Source organism: Meriones unguiculatus, chromosome 1 (genome assembly GCF_030254825.1).
Source record: "Meriones unguiculatus strain TT.TT164.6M chromosome 1, Bangor_MerUng_6.1, whole genome shotgun sequence".
NCBI lineage: Eukaryota > Metazoa > Chordata > Mammalia > Rodentia > Muridae > Meriones > Meriones unguiculatus.
The window spans coordinates 199,134,257-199,158,160 of NC_083349.1; the positions used below are offsets into that span (position 1 = coordinate 199,134,257).

A 23,904-nucleotide genomic window follows, 5' to 3' on the forward strand; every position below is an offset into this window, starting at 1 on the left:
AGGCCAGGCAGTGGTGGCACTCACCTTTAATCCCAGCACTCGGGAGGGAGGTAGAGACAGGTGGATCTCTTGGAGTTTGGGGCCAGCCTGATCTACAGAGTCTACAGGACAACCAATGCTTCACAAAGGAAACCCTTTCTCAAAAACAAAACAAAGCAATCAAACAAACAAAAAAAATAGAGAAAGAAAATACAAAGTTAAAACACTATAGCTTTTTTTATTCTCAGGGTATAGCTTGTCTAAAATTTCCCAGTGAGGGCCTGGGCTGTGGTCCAGTGGTAGAGTACCTGCCTAGAACACATGAAGTCCTGAGTTCAATCCCAGGCAATATGGGGCAGGGATAGGGGGGGTGTTGGTGTCATAAGCTTTCACAGTACTTACTTTCTTCTTCTGTCCTGTCTGGAAGGAAGAATGAATGCAGCCATGTTCAACGGAGGTACAGAGAGAGGGAGAGAGAAGAGTGGAGGTGAAGGTGGGGGTGGAAGAGGGAGGGAGGGAGAGATAAAGAGAGAGTGATTTATTAATAACTTTGCCTGACTGGTCAGAGACAAGAGATGAGAATACAATCAGATATCAGGTAACTCAACTCTCTCAACTGACAGGGACTGGAGTCTGCAACCATTCTTTCTCCTAAAAAACATTTATGGAATAGCTACTGTATCCTGGGCATAAGCAAGGTTTACATGAGATAATATATACCCCAATGAACAAATTCCATTGGTTTTCAGGAGCTTATAGATGAGGGGGGAGTCAAAAGCCTCTGAAGTGGGTCAGAGGTGGGAGTAGTGTATTGGTCGACCTGCAGGGCATGATAGGAACTTATAAAGGGATGGATGGTGGTTGCTGACCTGGAGTGGTTACCAGGGGAGATGTCTTGGAGGAGGATATAATGTTTTGTCTGAAACCTGAAAGATGAGCAGGTTAGCTGAGTGGAAAAGATCTTGGAAGGGAAAGGGAAAAATTATCCCAGACATGGGGAAGAGTGATGATATTGTCCTACCTGGAAAGAGCGTGGCTGTAAAAGGACTGAGAGACATGATTATGGATGATGCAAAGACATGCGAGTAACTTTAAATATCCTGGACTCCATTCTAACAGCAAGGGAGGTGTTGCTAAACAAATCTGTGTTCTTGGTTCATTCACCTCCTAGCTGTGTGACCCTCTTCTGTCCTTTTCTTATCATAAAAACAAAATCAGGAAGATTTGGAGAGATGGCTCAGCAGTTGAGAACACTGGCTGCTTTTGCCATACACTGAAGTTCTGATTCCCAGCACCCACAGGGCAGCTCACAATTTCCCGTAACTCCAGCTCCAGAGGATCTGATACCCTCTTCTGGTCCCTGTGGGCACTGCATGCATGTGGTTCGCAGACATATATGCTGGCAAAACACCCTGTACACATAAAATAAGAATAAATACATTCAAAAGAAGAAGGAGGAAGAGAAGAAACAGTGATTGAAGAAGACATCCAGCACTGACCTCTGGACTCCACAGTTGTATGCATTGATACAACCATGCACCCACTAATGTGCACACCCATGATTTTGTGCATATATTCACATACACACAAGGAATCATATTCAGATATGAGATCACTCATGACTCTGGAGCAGAGGCAGATGCACTGGAAGTTCAAGACCAGCTTGGGAATTTCTCTCTCTTTCTCTCTCATAGCCCTGACTGTCCTGGAACTCACTTTGTAGATCAGGGTGACTCTCAGAGATCTACCTGCTTCTGCTTTCCAACCATTGGTATTAAAGGTGACCCCCATCGCATCTGGAGAGATCTTGTCTCAAAAAAAAAAAAAAAAAAAAGGAACCAAAGTAGAACAACCAGCCAGCCTTCATAAACAGGCTTCCAGAATGAGAGATCACTGTTAAAAACTGAAGCTGTCTTGGGCAATCACACACACACACACACACACACACACACACACACACACACAGCACAACACAGTACAGCACAGCACAAAAATACATAATAGCATGGCATCATCTGCTCCCCCTCTTAGAGATGTCAAGAGAGAAGGAAAAATCAGAGGAAGATATGAAAATCCATTAGCTCATTTAGTGAGCTTAATAAGTTTTTATCTTGGTCTTTTGAGACAGCATTTCATATCCCAGCTTGATTTGTAATGGTTTCATATTGTCTGATGCATGGGACCTGGGAACTCTTTAGAGATGAATTTCCTGGCATGTCTGCGAGGAATTTTCTAGATAAGCTTAATTGATGCTGGAAGACCCACTCTAAATTTGGGCAGTATCATGTCGTGTGCTGGGGTCCCACGCTGAGTGAAAAGAAGTAAGCGAGCAGAACGCCTGTAGCCACCACTCTCTGCTTCCTGGCTGTAGATGTAATGTGACCAGCTGCTTCGACTTCCTGACACCATGGTTTCCCCACCATGCTACTCTTCCATCTGTAAGCTAAACAAACCTTTCCTTTCCTAAGCTTAGGGTATTCTGTCACAGCTATGAGAAAAGTAACAGATACAAAATTTATATTGAAAGGGCACATGTACCAATGCATGCATGTGGAAGTCACATGATACCTTGCAAGAGTTGGTTCCCTCTTTCCACCATGTGGGTTGCAGGAACAGAACTCAGATCTTCAGACTTGCTGGCAGGCACTCTCACATTCTGACCCATCTCGCTGTCCCAAATTTCTCTCTCTCTCTCTCTCTCTCTCTCTCTCTCTGTGTGTGTGTGTGTGTGTGTGTGTGTGTGTGTGTGTGTGTGCATGCATGCAAAGGCCAGAGGAGGACATTGGTGTCCTGTTCTATTTTTTTCAATCTTCAATCTTACTTCCACGAGACAGTCTCTCACTAAACCTGGAGCTCGCTGTTTGTAGGTTGGATCAGGTCAGCAAGTATTTTGTTTTATTTTTTGAGACAGGGTTTCTTTGTGTAGCCCTGGCTGTGGTGAGCTCTTTCTATAGACCAAACTGGTCTTGAATTCAGAGATCCACCTACCTTTGCCTCCCGAGTGCTGGGAATAGAAGGGTGTGCCACCACCGCCCAGCATAAATGGTTTTTTAACTTTAAATTTAAAAGCAAATAAAGCATGGGACTGGGCAGTATGTGAGACATCTTCTAGCCTCACCCAGTCTTTATCCCTGCTTGTGAGCTGAGAACATAGATTCACACTTACCATCCGGGGACAGTCTGCTCATCAACCCTGAGGAAGGAGACAAAAAACAAATGATGTCAACCCACAGAAATCACAACATAAAGAAAATCCACAATGAATAGACTTTCCAAGTCCATTAGACTTAACCATTTCTGGGGGAAGCATGGCTATGGTACCTTAGTACTGAGGCCAAGGCTATTTATGATGGCACAAGGGGGCCATAATAAATTCAGTTTGTTTTTCTTCTCTTTCTTTCTTTCTTTCTTTCTTTCTTTCTTTCTTTCTTTCTTTCTTTCTTTCTTTCTTTCTTTCTTTCTTTCTTTCTTTTTTCCTTCCTTCCTCCCTTCCTTCCTTCCTTCCTTCCTTCCTTCCTTCCTTCCTTCCTTCCTTCCTTCTTTCTTTCTTTGATTTATTTTTTTTATATATACAGTGTTCTGCCTGCCTGCCAGAAGAGGGCACCAGATCTCAATACATAGATGAGCCATTATGTGGTTGCTGGGAATTCAGGACCTTTGGAAGAGCAGCGAGAGCTCTTCTCTCCAGCCCCAAGTTTGGTTTTCTTAATGGCTTTTTGTCCCCAACAATAGGCAGTAGGTTTCCATTTCTTGGTGGCTTTTTGTCCCCAACAGTTTCCATTTCTCTGATATGTAACCCATTTTCCCTCACACCAGGTGGATCTCTCTGAGTCTGTAACACCCCAAGAGCAAAGGAAGTTGGGACACACGCTTTAACCCCAGCCAGTCAGCCAGTCAGATATTTCTGCACTTGTGGACATAGACAGAAACTCCTGCTACAGAGGGGACACATAGACAACTTCAGACCAATGGAAAACAGGAGGACAGAAGGAGAATCACCAGGTGAGACACCCTAAACCCAAACAAAACCCCAAACCTTCTTAGAGATGGTGGGCACCTCAGGGTAACTTATCTACCTAACAAATCTGCAATATTTGCCATTAAACTTTCACAATGTGCCAAGCTGTTTTCCTTCTCTAACTAATAGAGAAAGGAACCCACCCACCAAGCAGTATCACCAGCACTTGCAGCAGCGGCTCTCAATGTGTAGGTCATGATCCCACAAGGGTCACATATCATATATCCTGCAAATCATATATTTACATTTGATTTATAATAGTAGCAAAGTTACAGTTATGAAGTAGCAATGAAATAATTTTATGGTTGCGGGTCACTACAGCATGAGGAACTGTTTTAAAGAGTTGCAGCATTAGAAAGGTTGAGAACCACTGATTTATTTAGAGTTTCCTTAACAGTCTCTCAACCCTTTGTCCTAGATCAGTCATATAAAGCATCGTTTGCCTTCAGTGTGGTATGACTATCAAGTCAGTAAGCAATTTCATCATTGTGCAGACATAGAATGGACTTCCTCAAACTGATATGCTTATGGCAATCAGTATGTAGAATTAGGGTCTGCCAGAGTGTGTCCAACTAATCACTGAAAGAGTATGTGACCCAACAACTAGCTGTTATGCAGTACATGATCCCACTAGATTCTGAATTTGTTCCATCTTTGGGGTTCCATCATCATGCTAAAAACTTAGCAATTTTCTATGTGTATGCTCAGTTGTATGTAGATGCACATGTGTATGTGTTGGGGTGGAATGTCAACCTCAAATGTTGTTTGAGAAGCCACTATCTTTTGGGTTTTTTTCCTCTAAGATTTAATTTTTAATTATGTGTATGAGTGTGGGTAGGCACATGTGACTGCAGTGCCTTCAGAGACCAGAAGAGGGAGGCAGATCCCTTGAAGCTGGACAGTATGGGCAACTGGATATGGCTGCTGGGAACTGAGCTCTGATCCTTTGGAAGAGCAGTAGATGTTCCGAGCCACGGAGCCAGCTCTCTAGCCCCTGCCCTGTTCTTTTTCTTAAAAGTGAGGAGTTACTTGTACCACAGGGCATGCATGGAGGGTAGATAATAACTTGTTGGTGTTGGTTCTCTCCTTTTACCCTGTGTGTCTCAGAAATGAAGTCAGGTCATCAAACAGCAAACACCTACCTCCTGAACCCTCTTTTCAGCCCCGTTTAAAACTGCACATGTGACTATTACAAATAAAGCTGCAATGATCATGGTTGAGAAAGGGCCCTCGTGGTAGGATGGGGTAACCTCTGGGTACATTCCCAAGAGTGGTATATATAGCTGGTCTTGATGTAGATTGATTCCCAATTTTCTGAGGGACCACCATATTTCAGCCTTATTTTAAATAGCCATAAACTGGAAACAACCTAGATGTCCCCTAACCAAAGAATAGATAAAGGAAATGTGGTAAATAAATAAAAAAAATTACACAATGGGATATTACTCAACTATTAAAAACAACGACATCATGAAATTTGCAGGCAAATTAATGAAACTAGAAACAATCATCCTGAGTGAGGTAACCCAGACCCAGAAAGATAAACATGGATCCCCCTGGAAAGAGAAAATAGAAAAGATTTTACAGGTGGACTTGGGGCAAGTGGGGATGAGAACTGGAGGGGTCAGGCGGGATACGGTAGAAGGTCCGGAAGGAGAGAAAGCATTTTGGGGTGACGTAGAAACCTAGTGCAGTGGAAGCCCTCTGCAGTCCATGGCGGTGACCCTAGAGAAGCCTCCTAGTAATGGGAGATACAGAGCCCAAATTTGTTCTCTTCTATAATCAGACAAGGATCCTACCAGTGGGACTGGGACATCAACCCAGGCACAAAACCTTGAACCTACAACCTGTCTGCCTGCAAGATGTGCTGGGGCAATGGTGGTACAGTGGGAGTGGCCAACCCATGACTGGTCCAACTTATGGCCCACGCCATGAAATGCAGCCCATGTTTCACACTGCCTGGGTGGCCAAGAACAAGAGGCTGGTTAGCCCAGAGACCTACAGTAGAACCAAATATGACTGGCAAAAAAATGTCAGTGAACTGGTCCCTAATAATATTCTTCTACACTCATAGATTGGTACAGTTCAATCCCGGAGAGGCATTATCCAGAAACTGGTAAGAGCAAATGCAGAGACCCACAGTCCAACATTAGGCAGAGACAAGGTAATCCCATAGAAGAGGGGGAGGAAGGGTTATAGGAACCAGAGGGGTCAAGGACACCAAAGAACACAGCCCAAAGAATCAATTAACCTGGGCTCATAGGGGCTCACAGAGACTGGAGAGACAAGCATGGAGTCTGCATGGGTCTGAGCTAGGTCCTTTGTGTATGTTATTGTTGTGTAGCTTGGTGTTCCTGTAAGACCCCTAACAATGGAAATGAGGTGGGAGAGCTTTCTCTGACTCCTTTGTGTACTTGGGACCTTTTTCTCCTACTGGGTTACCACACCTTGATATGAGGGTTTGTGTCCAGTCTTATTGTTTCTTGTTAGGCCATGTTGAATGGATATCTTGCTCTTTTTTTTTTTTAAGGGAACAGAGGAGGGGTTATCTGGGAGAAGGGGAAGGAGGGGGGACTGGGACAAATGGAGGAAGGGGAAACTCAGGTAGGATATAATGTATGAGATGAGTATAAAAAATTTTAAAATATGCATGTGTTTGTGTTCGTGTGTGTGTATGTGTGTACACATACCATGGTGCATGTGTGGAGATCAAAAGACAACCTTGAGTGCAGTCCATAATTTTTAATTGTTTTGAGAGAGAGTTTCTCAAGCCTGTAGTCCTGGAACCTATTTAGATGAGGCTGGCCTCTGTGGAGCAAGTGAGCCATGAGCTGTGGGAGTCTGGGAACTGACCTGGAGCAAGAGTGAGATTGTGTCCCACTCCTGAAAAATCTCTTTTTGAGACGAGCAGGAGTAAGATCACTTCATTCCTGTTCTGAGCATGCATGCCTTGCATAAAGCCTTTCGACCCCTACCTCTGCCAACCTTGAGGTAGTCACATAGCCTGGAAGACAGGTTTCAGGACATGTCCAGCTGGCACACTGGCATTTCTCTTCATGCAAATGAAGCATTTCCAGCACCTCAGCTCCAGCCAATGGTGTACAGTCACACAAAAAACTCCTACTCACTTCCCCAAGGTTTATATAGCCCTTATTCCCCCAAATAAAGAGAGCTATTTCACTAAAAACCTCCCAGAAAAGGCTGTTTCTCCCAGTCAGCAAGGACCAAGATCCTGCTAACTCACCTGTCTGGTTAGGCTTCTTTCCTTCCAGCACCAGTGTGCAATGGTGTCTGGATGCCCTGAGGCCAGAAGATAACCCAGTATGGCAGGCCCAGAACTCAAAGAGACCCTGTGTCTGCCTCCCGAGTGCTGGGATTCCAGGTGTGCGCCATATTACAACTGTCTTCATTCTTGCTCAATGTTCTCCATCGAACTTCCCAGTCCATGACATCTGTCAGTGTGACTCAGACACTTACCCACAATTCCTGATGGCATCAGAACCAGACGAGGTGACGTGGAGATCGAGATTACAGATGAAGCACAGAATGTTGAGTCAGATGCATCATAGACACAAAGCCATAATTAGAAAACCAAAAACAAGGTCAGACTTTGGGGGTCTGGGAACATGTTGGAAAATAAAATTTATAATGGTTTGTGATGCATAGTTGGGGATGAAGCCCCAGGTCTCATGAGATTCCCAAGAGTCCCTTTGCAACAGATTTGGGGGAGGATTCAGTGAGCTGAGAATGGCAGTCAAACAGCTTGTCCATAGCTATGCTGGAAGGAGAAGAAAGGCTGCTCTTTGTTGACACTGGACAGAGGTACCAGGCTTGTTTCAGTTTGATCTGGGTCTCCCTAATCTCCATCTTCTGAGGTCAAGATTACATGTGGGATACCATGCTCACTAGCATTTATTATGGGCTTTGGGAATCCGAGCTCATCTTCTAATGCTTCCGGTAAACAAGTGCACTAACCACTGAGCAATCTTTCCAGCCCGTGTGACTTTTTCTATCTGAATGTGTCTGGTCAAATTAGATCCAGGGTTTATCTAAAGTTTTCTCTTTGGTCAATTTGCTTTTGTTTCTTTCTCATTCTGAAGCTTGTATAAGCCATTAAACAAGGAAGGCATTTTTAGGGACAAACACTTACAAAGTGTTCTTTCACTTTTCTTTTCAGTGAAAATTTTGTAATTAGTCAGACATGGTAGTGCACACCATTAATCTCAATACTTGGCAGAGACAGGTGGATCTCTGTGAGTTCAAAGCCAGCTTGAGCTATATAGTGAGCTCCAGGCCAGTCAGGGCTATATACTGAGACCCTGTCTCAAAAAACAAAACAAAGCAAAGAAAATTTCATTATTAAAGATGAACTATAGAAGGCTTCCAGTCTACTGTCTTTATGATGCAAACAGAACATGTGCAGAGATGTTCCTATCAGTAATCTTAAAAGCACAAGCTGAGCCTGCTTGTGTTTTTAAGATTTCTTTCTACCATGTTTGTTACTCAAAATGGACATGCACAGATGTATCCTTGGCTGCCATCTTTAACTTTTCTAACATGACCTTAAGCTAAACATGCCCAAAATGGTCTTTCATGGTCCCTTCCTTAGAAAGGACCTTCAACTAAGCATTCTGGGGATTATACCTTCCATTAAGTGCTTTTCTATTTGACTATGCATGGACTTCTTTGTTGGAGGAGGGCACCACTCAGGAAATCACTATTGGCTCTCCTTGCCTACTGCAGGTAATAATTCTTTCTCTACTCTTTTGTTTCTCAGCTGAGTTTGCTTTGAATCACTCTCACCAAGATGAAAGCCAGTTATATATGGACTAACGGAAAAAAAAAAAAACCAAAACGTTAAATTCTGGGGAATGGGTGGAAGAGTAGTGCTTGAGTTCTATCAAAAGAGGTAGTCTAGATGTTTATAGTGTGCAGGTGATTCTGCTGGCCTGCCCTCAGGGACCTAGTAATTGCTTATGCCCTCACCTGCCAGCCTTGCTCAGGTGTGTGTGTGGACCAATAAAAGGACCTCCAGCCACCCCCAGCTCCTTTTTCTCTGTTCCTATGCTCTCTCTCTCTCTCTCTCTCTCTCTCTCTCTCTCTCTCTCTCTCTCTCTCTCATATTCATTCCCTTTCCCTCTCTCTCCTCCCTTTCTTCCCTCCTCATGGGCTGCCTCTACTCTTTCCCAGGTCCTCATTCCTTTCCCTTCCCCCAATAAATCTCCTTTATGACAGATCTACTGCATGGCATAATTTCTTAGGGGCACAACTTGGCATGGCACCCCCTTGACACATTATATTTCATAACACTAGCTACTTGATTTCTCTTCAGTACCTAGATTAGAAGCTGGGCTATGGACACAGGAAAAGAAATGCTGATTTAAAGTCAGCTGATATTGTTTCTAGAACAGTTCTAGGCAACTTATATAGATGGGGAAGAAACTACAGAGAGATTTTTACCTTTCAGCACTGTAGGCACACAAGCATCAGGAAGGATGAGCCAGGACCAATGGGAGCGTTTGTCCAACCAAAGTTGAGAAGGAATATGGAATCAATTAAGTTGTCCTTTATGCATCAGTGTACTCCGAAGATCCCCAAATAGGGTAAGGAAAGAGAATGGAGAGCTTTGACATAGCCTCTGGTTCCTCCATCTCTTTGAAGATACATTTATTCCAGAAGTGAGAGCTTATAGGTACAAGTTACCTGGGGAATGTAAACCCTCCCTGTTCTGCTTGACTTCTGGGAGATTAGTAGAATATGGGCTCCATAACAACCAACTGTTACCTTCTGTTCTCACCTGGAGGGCAGAATGCTCACTTCTTAGCAAAGAAGAAAACCTCTCTATCCTGAAGCTCACCAGTGAAGACAGAGTCCACCCTGGCTATACAGAGTGGGGTTCCCAACTGGGTCAGCTCATTATCTTACTGACATTAATATCAAACCATAGTCATGAAAACCAACAAAGACCCTTTCTTCCTCTCTTGCAAGCACCATTCCTATAGGATCTGAGAGGATGGCTGGCCTTGAAGTCTATCCCATCCCCACCTCATGACCTTCAGACCTAGATTGAATGTCCATGTTCAAGTTGAGTGTTCTCTGAGTCTGCTCCCTGGTCTGATGTTTGCCCCTTTCTTTTGTCTCCCTGAGTAGAACCTACCCCTACTACAACTCTTGTTCATTATATAGAGAAGAATTGTGACTTACATTTGACTGGAAGAGGAGCCAAAACCAGGACCCAGTGAGTCAGCATGGGAAATAGAGGCAAAGAAGAGGGTAGGGTTAATATAAATGCAAACTACCTCAGTCTCCCCAAGTATTTTTTGTTTCCTCATGGCATGGTTATGTGTCCATTGTTATAGAGCAAGGGGCTTTTATGCAGTGGTAACACTGCCAAAAGTGTCCAGAATCCTCTGATGTTTGAATAAGAATGACCCTACAAGCTAATAGATTTGAATACTTGATCACTCAAGGAGTGGTACTATTAAGAGGTGTGGCTTTGTTGGAGGGTGTGTGTCACTAAGGGGTGGGCTTTGAGGTTTCACATGCTCAAGCCAGGCCCAGTGTCTTGCTCCTCCTACTGCCTGCTGATCTAAATGTAGAAATCTCAGCTACCTCTCCAACCATGTCCACCTGTGTGCTGCCATGCTTCCTGCCACGTAGGTAATGGGCTAAACCTCTGAACTGTAAGCCTGTCCCAATTAAATGATTTCCTATATAAGAGTTACTGCATTCATGGAGTCTCTTCACAGCAGTAGAACACTGACTAAGATGCCTTCTTTAGTGTTGTGGTTTTAAAATTAGCTTTACATATATAGGTATATGTATATACATATATGTGGCCTAGTGACAAACAGATACATAACTATGTAGATACAGAGCTACATTCACACAGGCTCTCAGTATGCATCATTCATTCATTATCAGGCTGCTCAGGCTCTGCATCCATTTACTAGACTAACCAGAAACAATTTCTTGCACTTTTATAACTCTGTTTGATTATCAATAGTTAGTTCTTACAATAAATATTTTAAAAATATTTTTAAGAGTGCCAACCATAGTAATTTATATCTATAATCTCTGCACTTGGTAGGCTGAAGCAGGATGATTACCACAATTTCGAGGCCAGTGTAGGCTATAGAATAAGACTTTCTTTTGAAAAATAATGGACTGATGAGATGCCTTAGTGGGTAAGCACTGCAAACCTGAAGACTAGAGTTTGATGCCTGGAATCTATAAAAGGTAGAAGAAGAGAACCAAATCTGCTGGTTCAGAGTTGCCCTCTGTTCCATTTTTTTCTCACATTTTTGAGATATTTATTTATTTATTGGGTTTTTTTTTTTCAAGACAGGGTTTCTCTGTGTAGCCTTGGCTGCCCTGGACTTGCTTTGTAGACTAGGCTGGCCTAGAATTCAGGGAGATCCACCTCTCTCTGCCTCCCAAAGTGATGGGATTATAGGTGTGTGTCACCACACTTTGCTTTTTATTTATTTTTATTTTATGTATATGGGTGCTTTGCCTGTATGTCTGTCTATACACACTTTGATGCAGTGCCCTCAGATGCAAAAAGAGGACATCAGATTCCCTGGAACTGGAATTATAGATGGTCATAGCCTCCACGTGGGTGCTGGGAACCAAACCTGAGTCTTAAGGAACAGTCAGTACTTATAACCACTGGGCCATCTCTCCAGTCACTAACCTCTACATTTTAGCGAAATCTGTATTAATTCTTATTTTGTGTATAAGTGTTTTACGGGTATGTATATAAGTGCATTGCATGTATACCTCATGCCCTTGAAGGCCAGGAGATGTGCTCCCCACACAATTATGATGAATAAGGTAAAATAAATTGCAGAGGATACCTTGTAGAAGTTGGTTTTCTTCTTCCACAGTGGGTCCTTGGGGGGGGGGTTTGAACTCAGGCTGCCAGGCTTGGTGGCAAGGGTCTTAGCCCACTGAGCCATCATGCTGGGTCCAGAAGTAAATATATGGGCCTCTTCTCAAGAGAGTCAGAGAAAGAATGGCTCAGTGTGGGGCTTCAGAACCTGGATCTGACAATGCAATTGCATGATTTGTTTGAAGTGCTCAAGGCATGCTAAGTACCTAATGCCTGTTGGTTCCTTTTCTCTATGTTCAGTCAAAAATAATAGCATTACCTTATATTTGCACAGAAAAGTCCTTTCCATTTACTCAGTCCAGCTAAATACTAGGAATTTTCCTAGGCCATAGGAATAAAGATAGGGGTCCAGGCTCTCTGGGAACTCACAATCTCAGAGACTTTTCTCTCTTCCATGTGTCACCAAGAAATAATTCTCAAAGGACCAGCCAAGGATCATTGAGTCATTCCTGGGACTTTTCAAAGATGTGATGGTTGACTGAATTAAGGGACACTTGGGTAGCTGGGAAAGCATTATTTAATCTCTGTCTTAATGTTTCCATTGCTGTGAAGAGACTCCATGTCCATGGCAACTTTTATAAAAGAAAGCATTTAATTGGGTCTGGCTTACAGTTTCAGAGGTTTAGTCCATTATCATCATGGCAAGAGAAATGGTGGTGTACAGGCAGACATGGTGCAGGAGAGATAGCTTAGACTCTTACATCTTGATCCACAGGCAGCAGAAGGAGACTGTGTACCACACTGGACATAGCTTGAGCATAGAAGACCTCAAAGCCCACCCCAACAGTGACACACTTCCTCCAACAAGACCACACCTACTCCAAAAAGGCCACACATCCTAATAGTGCCAAGCATTCAAACACATGAGTCTATGGGGGTCAAACCACCATAATCATATCATTGCATCAGTGGCTCATGGTGTGTCAGCAGCACCAGTCCTTCCTCTTCTTCTGAAACAGAAGCTTATGTGGTTTGGCACTTGCTTCAAATAATTATGTGGCCCCAGAGTGTCAGAAGGGGTGTATGCTGTTTAGCAGGCTGGAGAAGGAAGGGGGAAAATTCTTGCTCTCTTACAACTGTAATGTCCTTCATCTCCTACCTTTGGAAATCAAAACTCTAGTAGGTTCTGCACCTTTGAGCCTCCAGGGTTGATGTCAGTGGCTCCCTGGATCCATGGACCTTCACCTTGGACTAAGAATTATATCACTGGTGTCTTTGTTTCTGAAGCTTCAGGTTTAGACTGAGCCAAACTACCTTCCTGGTTCTCTAGCTTGGGATGGCCTGTTGTGTGCCTTCCCAGCCTTCACAATAAATCCTTTCCCACCTGTCTTCTATTCTATTCTAGAATATTTTAGAATATTCTATATATTTTATTTCTTATCATAGTGAGTTATAGTCTGTTATATTGTTTCTATTTCTAATCTATTTTTAAATTCTATTTCCCAATATATCATATATTATCCTATTCTGTCCTATTTTTTATTTACCTTGAGTTTGATGCCTGGAACTTACATAAAGGTAGGATCTCACTATGTGGACTAGGATGACCTAGAACTCACAGAGACTCATCTGCCTCTCTTCTCTACATGCTGGAATTAAAAGTGTCACCTGGTACTAACCCACTTCTGTTATGTTTCCATTATACTTTATTTCTATTTTTATTATAGTCTACTTCCATTTTATTATGTTCTATTTATCATCTCTAGTCTATTCTTTTTGGTTCTTTGGAGAATTCTGGATAAAACAGTGTTGTCACAACATTCCAACTCCTTCTGTTTGAGATTGCACTTTAAAATACTTTAGTCAAATTAACACATCATAATAGACTAGATGAAGGTACAGATGTGAGAATATTAAACTATTAAACTAGCCTATTTTTTGAAACAGGGTCTCATGTAGCACAAACTAGCCTTGTACTTACTATGTAGCTGAAGATGATCTTGAACTCTAAATTCTGCCTCCACCTGATATTACAGACATATTTCATCATGACTAGCAGCTGCTTACTTTTTAATTGTTATTTTATGATCCTCAAGCCAAGATTTTAGAACTGATTGAAGCTCCACCCTTCCTCAGAATTCCCACAGGATTCTCCACACCCAACAAAATCTAAAAGGAACTATCTATGAGAGCACAAACATGAGATATCTACAGTTCTTACTTTTTTCTTCCATTGCAACTGGAGACAAAAGCATCATTCATGTGGATTCCATCAGGACCAGGAAGCAGGTGCAAGGAGAGAATTAGACAAAGACTCAGATCACTACAATCATCTAGACCACCACAGCTGTCATGTCCTTGGAGTCTAGCTAATACACACAGATTATGTCAAAGTTCCTCAGGTTCATTAATTTGCTCATACACACACACCTGTCTATTCATCTATTGTCATCTGTCTGTCTATCGCCCATCTGCTTATCTATCCATCAATGTACCTATCATCTACCAATCAATTCCCCACCTACTCCTCTACCCATACATTGTATACCTAGCCATCATCCATCACCCATTCTATTATCCACTTATTCACTCATCTGTCTATTCATCTGCATCTACTCATATACCCTTAATCTATCCAGTATTCATTTCCATTCATTCATCCATTCATATATCTACCCATTCATCAACAACTGTTCATTCATCCATCCATCCTTTGATCCATCTACCCACATATATATTTCATCAACTTTCCATATGCTCACCCACCCATAAATATATCCATTACCCATTGATATATATTTCTACCCACCCATCTGTTCATAGATCTGTTCATCCATCCACTCACCATACACTTGTCCATCATTCATCTACCCATTTATCCATCTATCCATCCACCTATTCACCACATACTTGTCCATCATCCATCCACTTATTCTTATACCCATTTACTTAACCCACTATCTACTTAAACAACTGTACATCTACTTAACCACCCATAAACTTATTCATTATCCATCCATGCATCCTTCCACATACCCATTCATTCTTCTTTCCTTTCCTCCATCCATCTATCCACTGCACATCTATCATTTACCTGTCTATCATATACCTATTCATCCCTCCATCTACCCATCCAACATTCACTTGGTTCATTCTCTGATCTATGCATAAGGATTAGGAGGCACATATAAACTGGGCTCTGCTCTGTTCTATAGACATATGCTAAGCTGATTGGAGAAGAGTTACTGATAGAGGAGTAAACAAAATATTCTATGTGGTTTTCTTCTGGAACTAGCAACATGTGGATGCCTCAAACATTTACAGGTACTACAGTGTTAGTATGTCTAGAATAGAAGCTGTGATTGTCCACATCCCACCCATCCAAAGATGATTGATACATAGATAGATATGAATCCACATCGATGTAAACATTCAAATAAATCAATCTCTTCTTTTCATTTTTAATTTTCAATCATGTGTCTTGTGGAGGGGTATGTACACATGAGTGAAGGTGCTTGCAGAGGTCAGAGCCATCAGATTGCCCAGTGCTATCAGATTGCCAGAGTTACAGGTCCTTGTGAGCTGCCCAGTGTGAGTGCTGGGAACCAACCAGAGTTCCTCTGCAAGATCAGTACGTACTCTTAATGACTGGTCTATCTCCAAAGCCCAGTGAATCTCTTACTTAGGAATTTCAATTAGTATGTATAGAAGGGATAAAGAGAACAGAAAATTTCTGTTGGATAGGCACTGCTACTGTAGTGTCTCTTTTAAGGTAAGATCTACAGATGGCTGTTAAAATAGATTGGCCAACGTGAAAAGAAAAAGAGTACATATGTATAGTCTCACTATCTCCCCCATATATTTATCAATTACAAGAAGGGAAATAGAAACAGGCAGTGGAGAAAACTGATAGACAATATTCTTTATGAAGAGATCATCATAACATTATAGGTAAGATAACATCATAGGTAAGAGACAAACCATTATCAATTGCTTTGTTATAATTCATTCACTGAAGGAACTGAGGGTGGCAAGGGTGGCTCCATTTTGTTTCTCAGACTCTATCTTAAGTTGACTGACCTTGGACTGACTTGACCCCTACCTTTGGGTTCTGAGAAGGGCCACATGCCTTCTACCCTGCAGGTTGTTGTGGATACCACAGAATGTGTAAATAGATAACTATAATCAGGCCTCCACCCCACAGGTTGTCAAGTTGTCATAAATGCCACAAAATGTGTTAGTGGATCCTCCACTCCATCCAGCAGGCTATCTTAGATATCTGTCGGTTTGGCCAGGTGGCTTGGAACAATTAGCCTAAAGGTCATCTCGATTGCTGAACCCCCCACCCCAAACTTACCCTTCCATGTAATGCCAAGGCTTGGAACTCCCTGCTTGCTGTTTTTCCCTTTAAAAACTCTGCCTCCCTGAGACTCGGGGCCTCACTTTCTAACCTGTTATGTCAGGGAAGATTGGCGGCCTGAGCTTAAGCTTGAATAAAGATTTTCATGTGAGTTGCAATGGACTCAACTCCTAGTGGTCTTTTGGGGTCTCTTGAATTGCGCACAACACCGTGAAGGAGCAGTGTGATTTTGATGTATTCTTGCCCTAAATGCATAATCTCAGTCTAATCATGGGGAAAGCTCAGAGAAACTCAGTCTAGGAGATATTCTGAGACTAACTGACCAGACTCATTTAAATTCATGAGAGACAGGAAAAGACTGATGATACAGAAGAACACAGGAAGGTAAGATGCCTCAGCAAGTAAAGCTACGTCCCCACCAAAGTCTGATGATCTGAGCTTGATCTCTGGATTCATATGGTGGAAGGAGAGAACCAACACCTAGCTGTTGTCTTCTGACCTTCACATGCACACAATATATGCACAAATAAAAAGTAAACAAATAAATAAAATACAATTTTTAAAATAGGAAAATAATAGAAAGGAAGGAAAGAAGGAAGGAAGAGGAAAGGGAGGAAGGAGAAGAAGGTGAGGAGGCAACCATATCCTTCGTATGACTCCAATTACCTGTATATTCTGGTTCCCACAGTCTCTCTATTCTACCATTTTACCCTCATTCTATCTGCCATCTTTCTGCCATACTGACTGTCCTTAGAGCCTTGAAGGAACTCAGTGTCTTTTAGCTCAATATCTTTTTGCAATGCAGTCCAGTCCACCTGAAACAATTTCTCATCCTTTAGCTGGCTAGCTCCTGCTTCTTATTAAGGTCTGGTCTCAAAAAGTCACCTTTCCAGAATGGTCTTACCTAAAGCCCACTACTGGGATGTGATCATCTCTTTATCATGAGAATCACATCAAAATGGAGCTATGCCTGCCTTTCTGTGATTCTATTTCCAACACTGAGTACAAACTAAAACTTGAAAGTATTGCAGATCTAATAGGGGGAAGAGTAGTGCAGTTTCGTGACAAGACTAAAGTCATTCCAGTGTAGACTTTGGCATCTTTACACTGTAAAAGACTGGCATCCATCTCATTAGCACACTGGCTAAAGGGATGGTGACTTCTAGAAGTGCACAAATGGGACCTCTGCAAAGACACAAAGCAGTTCAGGGAATTCTGTGACTCTGAGGAGCAGATGAGAACGAGATGCTAACTGACACAGGTGGTCTCTCTCTCTCTCATGGTGAAAAGGCACTGCTGAAAAACAGTATGTCCATCTCCTTGGAAATGTCACTCACAAGGGACAGATGAAGCTACTAGGGTCTTCAGAGCAGGCCCACCAACACAAGATTTACTAAGACATCAATATCTCCAAAGGCAAATCCACCAGCATGAGACTAATGTAGCCACTAGTACTTCCAAGGGAAAGGCCACCAACAAGAAACTCATGAAGCCACCGGTACCTCTAAATTCAGGACCAACAATCCAGGACTCATGCAGCCATCTCCATAAGGGAAAAGATAATGGACTGTCTACCCCCAATGTAAGGAAGCCTCTGGTATACTTCTGAATTGTTGACCGAATCTAGCCTCCATGGCCTCCCCTTCCTAAGATGCCATGGAGAATGATATGAGGAGTGGGTGGAAGCTTTACCTTGACGAGGAACACAGGCCTCCGTCAGGCCCAGGAAAAGGAGGATCACCAGGGACCTCTTCAGAAATGGCTCCAGGCTGGACATAGTGGGGCCCGGACAGTGTCTCTGCTGTTCTCTATCCAGCTTCAGTCACTCTGACTATTCACTCTTCTCCTAGGCTCTCAAGGTAAACTTCACTGCCCACATATGCCCTCCAGCTATCTGGAGGCAGCCATCTGGTGAGGCCCATGCCCACGCCACCAGCTGCTGGCAACTGCCCCTTCCCACTGGCACCTGCTTTTTTTTTTTTTTTTTTTTTTAGCAACACTCTATGGTAATTATGCTATACCCACTTACTTGTTTTCCAGTGACTCAAACACAACATCTTGTTTGATGAAATCCATGGCTAACAGTGATTTTTGCATTTTAATTAAATTTTTTTTTTTTAGTTTTAAAATCTCTTTCTCTTTGTGTGTCTCTCTCTGCCTCTCTGTGTGTCTATGTATGTATGTGTCTCTTTGTGTGTTTGTGTGTGTGTATGTGTGTGTGTGAGTGTGTGTGTGTGTGTCCTGGAGTTGAAGTTCTGAACATTTAATAGCCACACAGCATGGGTCCTGGGAACTGAACTCCAGTCCTCTGTAACAGCAATAAATGCTCTGCTAATCTCAAGCTCTTATTGATGTTGTTTTTGCTTTTTCTTATATTTTTATTTTATATGTGTGGGTGTCTTGCCTATATGTATATAGGCATCTGGCACATTCAGGGCCCTCAAAAGCCAGAAGAGTGTGTCAGACCCCTGGAACCAGAGTTTGGATGATTGTGAGCCACCATGTGGGTGCTGGGAATCAAAGTTCATCCTCTGGAAGAGCAGCCAGTGATCTTAACCACTGATCCATCTCTCCAGCCCCTAAAAAGGTTTGGCGGTGGTGGTGTTTTGAGACAGAGTCTCATTTTGTATTCTGGGCTAGACTTGAATCCATAGTGATCCTCCTGTCTCAGTGCCCCAAGTTTTGGAATTATAGTCATGTGCTACCACACCTAAAACCTTTGTTGTTATTGTTGTTTATTGAGGCAAGTATCACATTGCACAGCCTAGCCTGGAATTTACTGTGTCATTGAGAATGACCTTAAGCTTCTGGCCTTTCTGCCCATGTCTCTCCAGTGTTGAAATGACAAGTGTCACCACCCACCCAGGCAAGCAACTAAGCACACAGTCAGCTAAACTGCTCCTGGCCCTCTGTTTCTGTTTTACACTTATTTATTTGTTTACTTGTTCTGAATGGTGTTGTGGGTGTGTGCACATGTTGGCAAAGGCACATGGATGGAGGTCAGGAGACAACTTGATGGAGTTGGTTCTCTCCTACCATGTGTGTCTCAGTAATCAAACTCAGGTTATCAGTCTTAGCAGCAAACACCTTTGCCTGCCTTGCCATCTTCTAGGTTCTTGTTTGGGTTTACTTTTAAAACAGGTCCTTGCTTTGTAGTCCAGCCTAACCTTGAATTTAAGATTCTCCTTTCTCAGCCTCCCATTTTCTTAGATGATGTGTGTACACCACCATGTCTGGCTGAAAAATAATTATAAGGGAATCCTCTTGATGAGGAACAGATACATTTAGGTCAGATGGACTGGGAGGTGATGCAAGCATCTCTGAAAACCACAGCAGAACTGAGCATGGGAGCTTATGTTTGCAGTCCATCAATCGGGAGGGTAAGGCAGGAGGATCACAAGTTCCCAAGTTCCAGACCAATGAGACCTATGTAGTGGGAACCTTGGGAGAGGGAGGAGGGAAGGAGAGAGAGAGAGAGAGAGAGAGAGAGAGAGAGAGAGAGAGAGAGAGTGGTAGTCTGTCATAGTGGCATATACATTTAATCCCAGCACTCAGGAGGCAGAGGCAGGAGGATATCTATGAGTTTGAGGCCAGCCTGATCTACATAATTAGTTCCAGGACAGCCAGAGCTACTTACTGAGACCTTATCTCTAAAAAACCAAGAGAGAGGGGGGAGAGGTATAATCCAAGGACTCAGAAGGATCAGAAGTTGAAAGTTACCCTTGACTACATAATAAGTTTGAGCTACATGAAATATGTATCAGATGAAAAATAAGGAAGGAAAGAAGGGAGTGAAGGAGGAATAGAGAGAGATGAGGAAAGAGACCTCAGCAGGGGCGCCTGTCTGTCATTCCCACCAGCTGTGAGGTCTTCAAAGGCAAGGACTCTTTTCTCTCTCTACCCCTGATGCCAACACAACACCAGCTACACAAAAGAAAACTCCCTGAGGGTCCCAAATGTTAGTCGTGGGAAAGGTGGGACTGACTGATTTAAAATTCTCTCTGTTTTCCTGTCTTAGGATGGGACTGGTTAAGTTTGCTTCCTGTTGCTGTGATAAAACAGACTGAAAACAACTTGATGAGGAAACTGTTTATTGGGCCTGCAGGTTATGGACCTCAAAGATCTGAGAGAAAACAGGGCGGCAGTTTAAGGCTGGAACCTGGAGGCAGGAACTGAAGCAGAGACTGTGAAGGAACGCTACTTACTGGCTTGCTCCCTGTGGCTTGCTCAGCCCGCTTTCTTATCCACTCAAGACCATATGCCCGGGAATAGCACTGCCCACAGTGGCCTGCTTCCTCTCTCATCAAGCACTAATCAAGAAAATGTCCCTCATAGATTTGCCTACAGGCCAATCTGATGGAGACATTCACAACTGAGGGTCTCCCTTCCCAGGTAACTCCAGTTTTTGTCCAGTTGACGAGAAAACCAACCAGCGCAAGTGCTAAGGGTCGAGTGAAAAGGGAGTTCTGGGAAGCTGCCAAGGGCTTACAGAGTCTCCCTGGGGCTCTGTCTCAGAACAGGCAGTTATGGCAGGCAAGAGACAGGTGTCAATGGTGCAGAAGCCCTTCAACCCATTGGGAACGAGCGCCTAGGTTCTGCTATCATTGATCCATGTCGTGCTGGCAGCACACTGTGGTCCCAGTCTGGCAAGTCAGTGTTCTGTGTCCTCCCTCGGGTTCATCTCCAGCAACCCCTTTGTTCTTTCATCCCTAGGCAGTCTTCTGTTCTTGGAATTCTAATGCCTCTCCAATGCCTTACTCCTATTTACTGACACCCTGTTCAAACTTGGGAACCTGTCCCCTTCTTTCTTTAGTCCTTTCACAGATCAGTTCTTCCAGCACCTGACCTGAGGCAAAGCTCAGTCCATACTCTGAACATTGGGCTAATGAGATCCTCTCCAAGCCAGGCCAGGGTGTTCATGACACTGTCTCAAAAGAAGAGAGAGGGGAGACAGAAAGGGAGAGAAGGGTAGAAGAGAAGGAAAGGGGGAGGATAGGGGGAATGGAAAGGCAGGATGAGGAAGGATGAAAAAGAAGGAAAGCAGAGAGGGAGAGGAAGAGACCTCTCTATTTGCTGATTGAGTGACATTCCCTCACCCCTAAACCAGGGTATCCCATTGTCCTCACATGTCTCTGGACATCTAATGTCCTCTGCTGACAAGCTATCCATCTCTGGTCTCCTTTCCATTTTGAGTCTCCAATTAGGGGAGTGGTTCTCAACCTTCCTAATGCTGCAACCCTTTAATACAGTTTCTCATGTTGTGGTGACTGCCCCCAACCATAAAATTATTTTTGTTGCTATTTCATAGCTGTAATTTTGTTACTGTTATGAATCTTAAGGTAAATTTATGACATGCAGGATATCTGATATGCAACCCCCAAAGGGTTTGAGATCCACCGGTTGAAAACCGATGTTCTAGGGGATTTCTCACAACCACTTTGCTTTTCTTTGCCACCATCTGAGATAGCAACTCCACCACAAATTCTAATCTTCCATCTCTCCAGTGACATCAGATTCTTGTTCTGCACCACTACTCTTGCCATGCTCAGGACACCAGCATCAAGACAATGGCTGTGTGCACAGTGTCCTTTCAGGGTGAGTCCCCTGCCATTCCTGGTCTTGGCAACCAGGGCCCATCACATCAGTCCTCACCAGAATTTCTTTTTCTTTTCTTTTCTCTCTCCTCTTTTCTTCTTCTCTTCTTTTCCTGCATTTCTTTTTTTCTGTTTTGTTTTTTTGAGACAGGGTTTCTCTGTGTAGCCTTGGCTGTCCTGGACTCACTTTGTAGACCAGGCTGACCTTGAACTCACAGCGATCTGCCTGCCTCTGCCTCCCTTAGTGCTGGGATTAAAGGCATAAACTACCACACTGGTTTTGTTTTGTTTTTTTTTTCAACACAGGGTGTCACCGTGTAGCCCTGGCTGTCCTGGAACTTACTCTGTAGCCCAGGCTGGCCTCAAACTCCGAGATCTGCCTGTCTGTGAAAGGATTAAAGGTGTGTGCCACCACTAACTGGCTGATTTATTTTACTTTTAACTGGGACATAATTGCCCATGTGTCTGAAGCTAGCCTTGAACTCAACATGTAGTATTTAAGGATCCTTCTGCCTCTGCCTCATAAGTGCTGGAATTGCAGATATGTGTGACCAAGAGTGGTCTGTGTGGTGTTGGGTATTGAACTCAGGGCTTTGTGCACACTAAGCAACCACTCTATCAACTGAGCCACACCCCTAGTCCTAGGATGACTTTTAAAGGAAATCTGGGTCATGTCACCCTTTCCCCAACCTTGTTTAAATCTCTTTAGTGGACCTTGAGCTTTGAATTTTAAGGTGAATATGTAGCAAAAAACCAGAAAGGGACGCTAACTGGAGGGGAAAGAGCTCCACTGGGAAATGGACAAGGAGTAAGGGAGAAGATAGGGCACTGATGGCTGGGGGATGGGCCAAGTATTTCCAGGTTCTTGACCTCAGTTCAAAGAACTGAAATAAGGGCTCATGTGAGTTTGCAAAAGAAGCAAGATGTCTTTTTTCTCAACAATGTGTAATAGTGCAGGGTATAGAGGAGTATGCTGTCAAGGCTGACAGGAGGCCACATGAGTGATTATTGTTTGGGGTTCCCTTTATGGGGTTCCACAGAAAGAGTTGGTTACTAAGGGAATGTAATGTAATTTAAGTAGGTCGCTACTTTGATTGATAAATTAATTCATTTAGTCATTTTTTCCTACTGTGCTCCCTTCCCATAATGCATCTGATTCTAATCGTGCTCATGCTCAATTATGCATACGCATAAGATGGAAAATAGAGGAATCCTCCCTAAAAGGTTATGACTGGACAGTTTTGTGTTTCTGCTCATGCATCCAAAACCAATTCAGGCCAGATTGATCCTTCTACTCTTCATATCTGATACAGCTGGGAATACACTTAAGTAGAAATTTTCTAAATTTGTTTGTTACTGAGGCCAAGGAAACTTATTATTCAAAGCTGAGAGTATGTGGGATTGAAGAGTTTTGAGGCTGGTGGGCACATTGTTTGGAAAGGGGTGTATTTGTACATGCATAGTATGAGCAAGGAAAGGGCTGAGGCTGCCAAAGGGGAGTGTGTGTAACACAAACTAAATTGTGTCTTAGGTTAAACTAGTGATTCTCAACCTGTGGGTCGTGATCCCTTTGGGAGTGGGGATATCAAACAACCTCTTCACTGGGCTGCCTAAGACCATCAGAAAACACAGATATTTACATTATGATTCATAACAGTAGTAAATTTATAGCTGTGAAGGAGCAACAAAAATAACGTTATGATCACCACAACATGAGAAACTGTATTAAACAGTTGCAGCATTAAAAGGTTGAGAACCACTAGACTAAACTGCTTCCTATGCTTCCTGCCTCAGGTGGAGGGGAGGGTAACAAAGGAGAACCAAGAATAATGACACATATGTATGAAGAGGCCACGATGAAAGTTGTTGCTTTGTATGCTAACTTAAAAATTAATTTCAAATGTATGTGCATATATACATATATAACGTTCACATCATATATGCTCATGTATGCTCACTTGACGAATTTCACGTCTGTAGTTCCATATTCTCTGATCCAACCAACCTCAGACAGAAACTATTTGAAGAAAAGAAATGCATTGAGGCTGGGAGGATAAGAACACTTGGTATACAAATGTGAGGGCCTAAGTTCAAATCTCCAGAACCTTCCAAAGAAAAT

The 23,904-nt window shown here is 43.0% G+C and overlaps 1 protein-coding gene across 1 annotated transcript in view; it reads right to left on the reverse strand.

The window, feature by feature from the left end:
• The window catches only part of Eddm13 (epididymal protein 13), a 34,562-nt gene extending 16,507 nt beyond the window's left edge, over positions 1-18,055 (reverse strand). Inside the window, exons 1-8 of the mRNA XM_060387085.1 lie at positions 17,884-18,055; positions 14,053-14,070; positions 10,202-10,207; positions 9,458-9,466; positions 7,475-7,483; positions 3,146-3,172; positions 849-905; positions 382-399 (exon numbers count right to left, since the gene is read on the reverse strand). Of these exons, the coding sequence (XP_060243068.1) occupies positions 382-399; positions 849-905; positions 3,146-3,172; positions 7,475-7,483; positions 9,458-9,466; positions 10,202-10,207; positions 14,053-14,070; positions 17,884-17,968 (229 nt within the window). The 5' untranslated portion in view covers positions 17,969-18,055. The remainder of the gene's footprint in view (positions 1-381; positions 400-848; positions 906-3,145; positions 3,173-7,474; positions 7,484-9,457; positions 9,467-10,201; positions 10,208-14,052; positions 14,071-17,883) is intronic.
• Between the last annotated feature and the right edge of the window lie 5,849 nt (positions 18,056-23,904).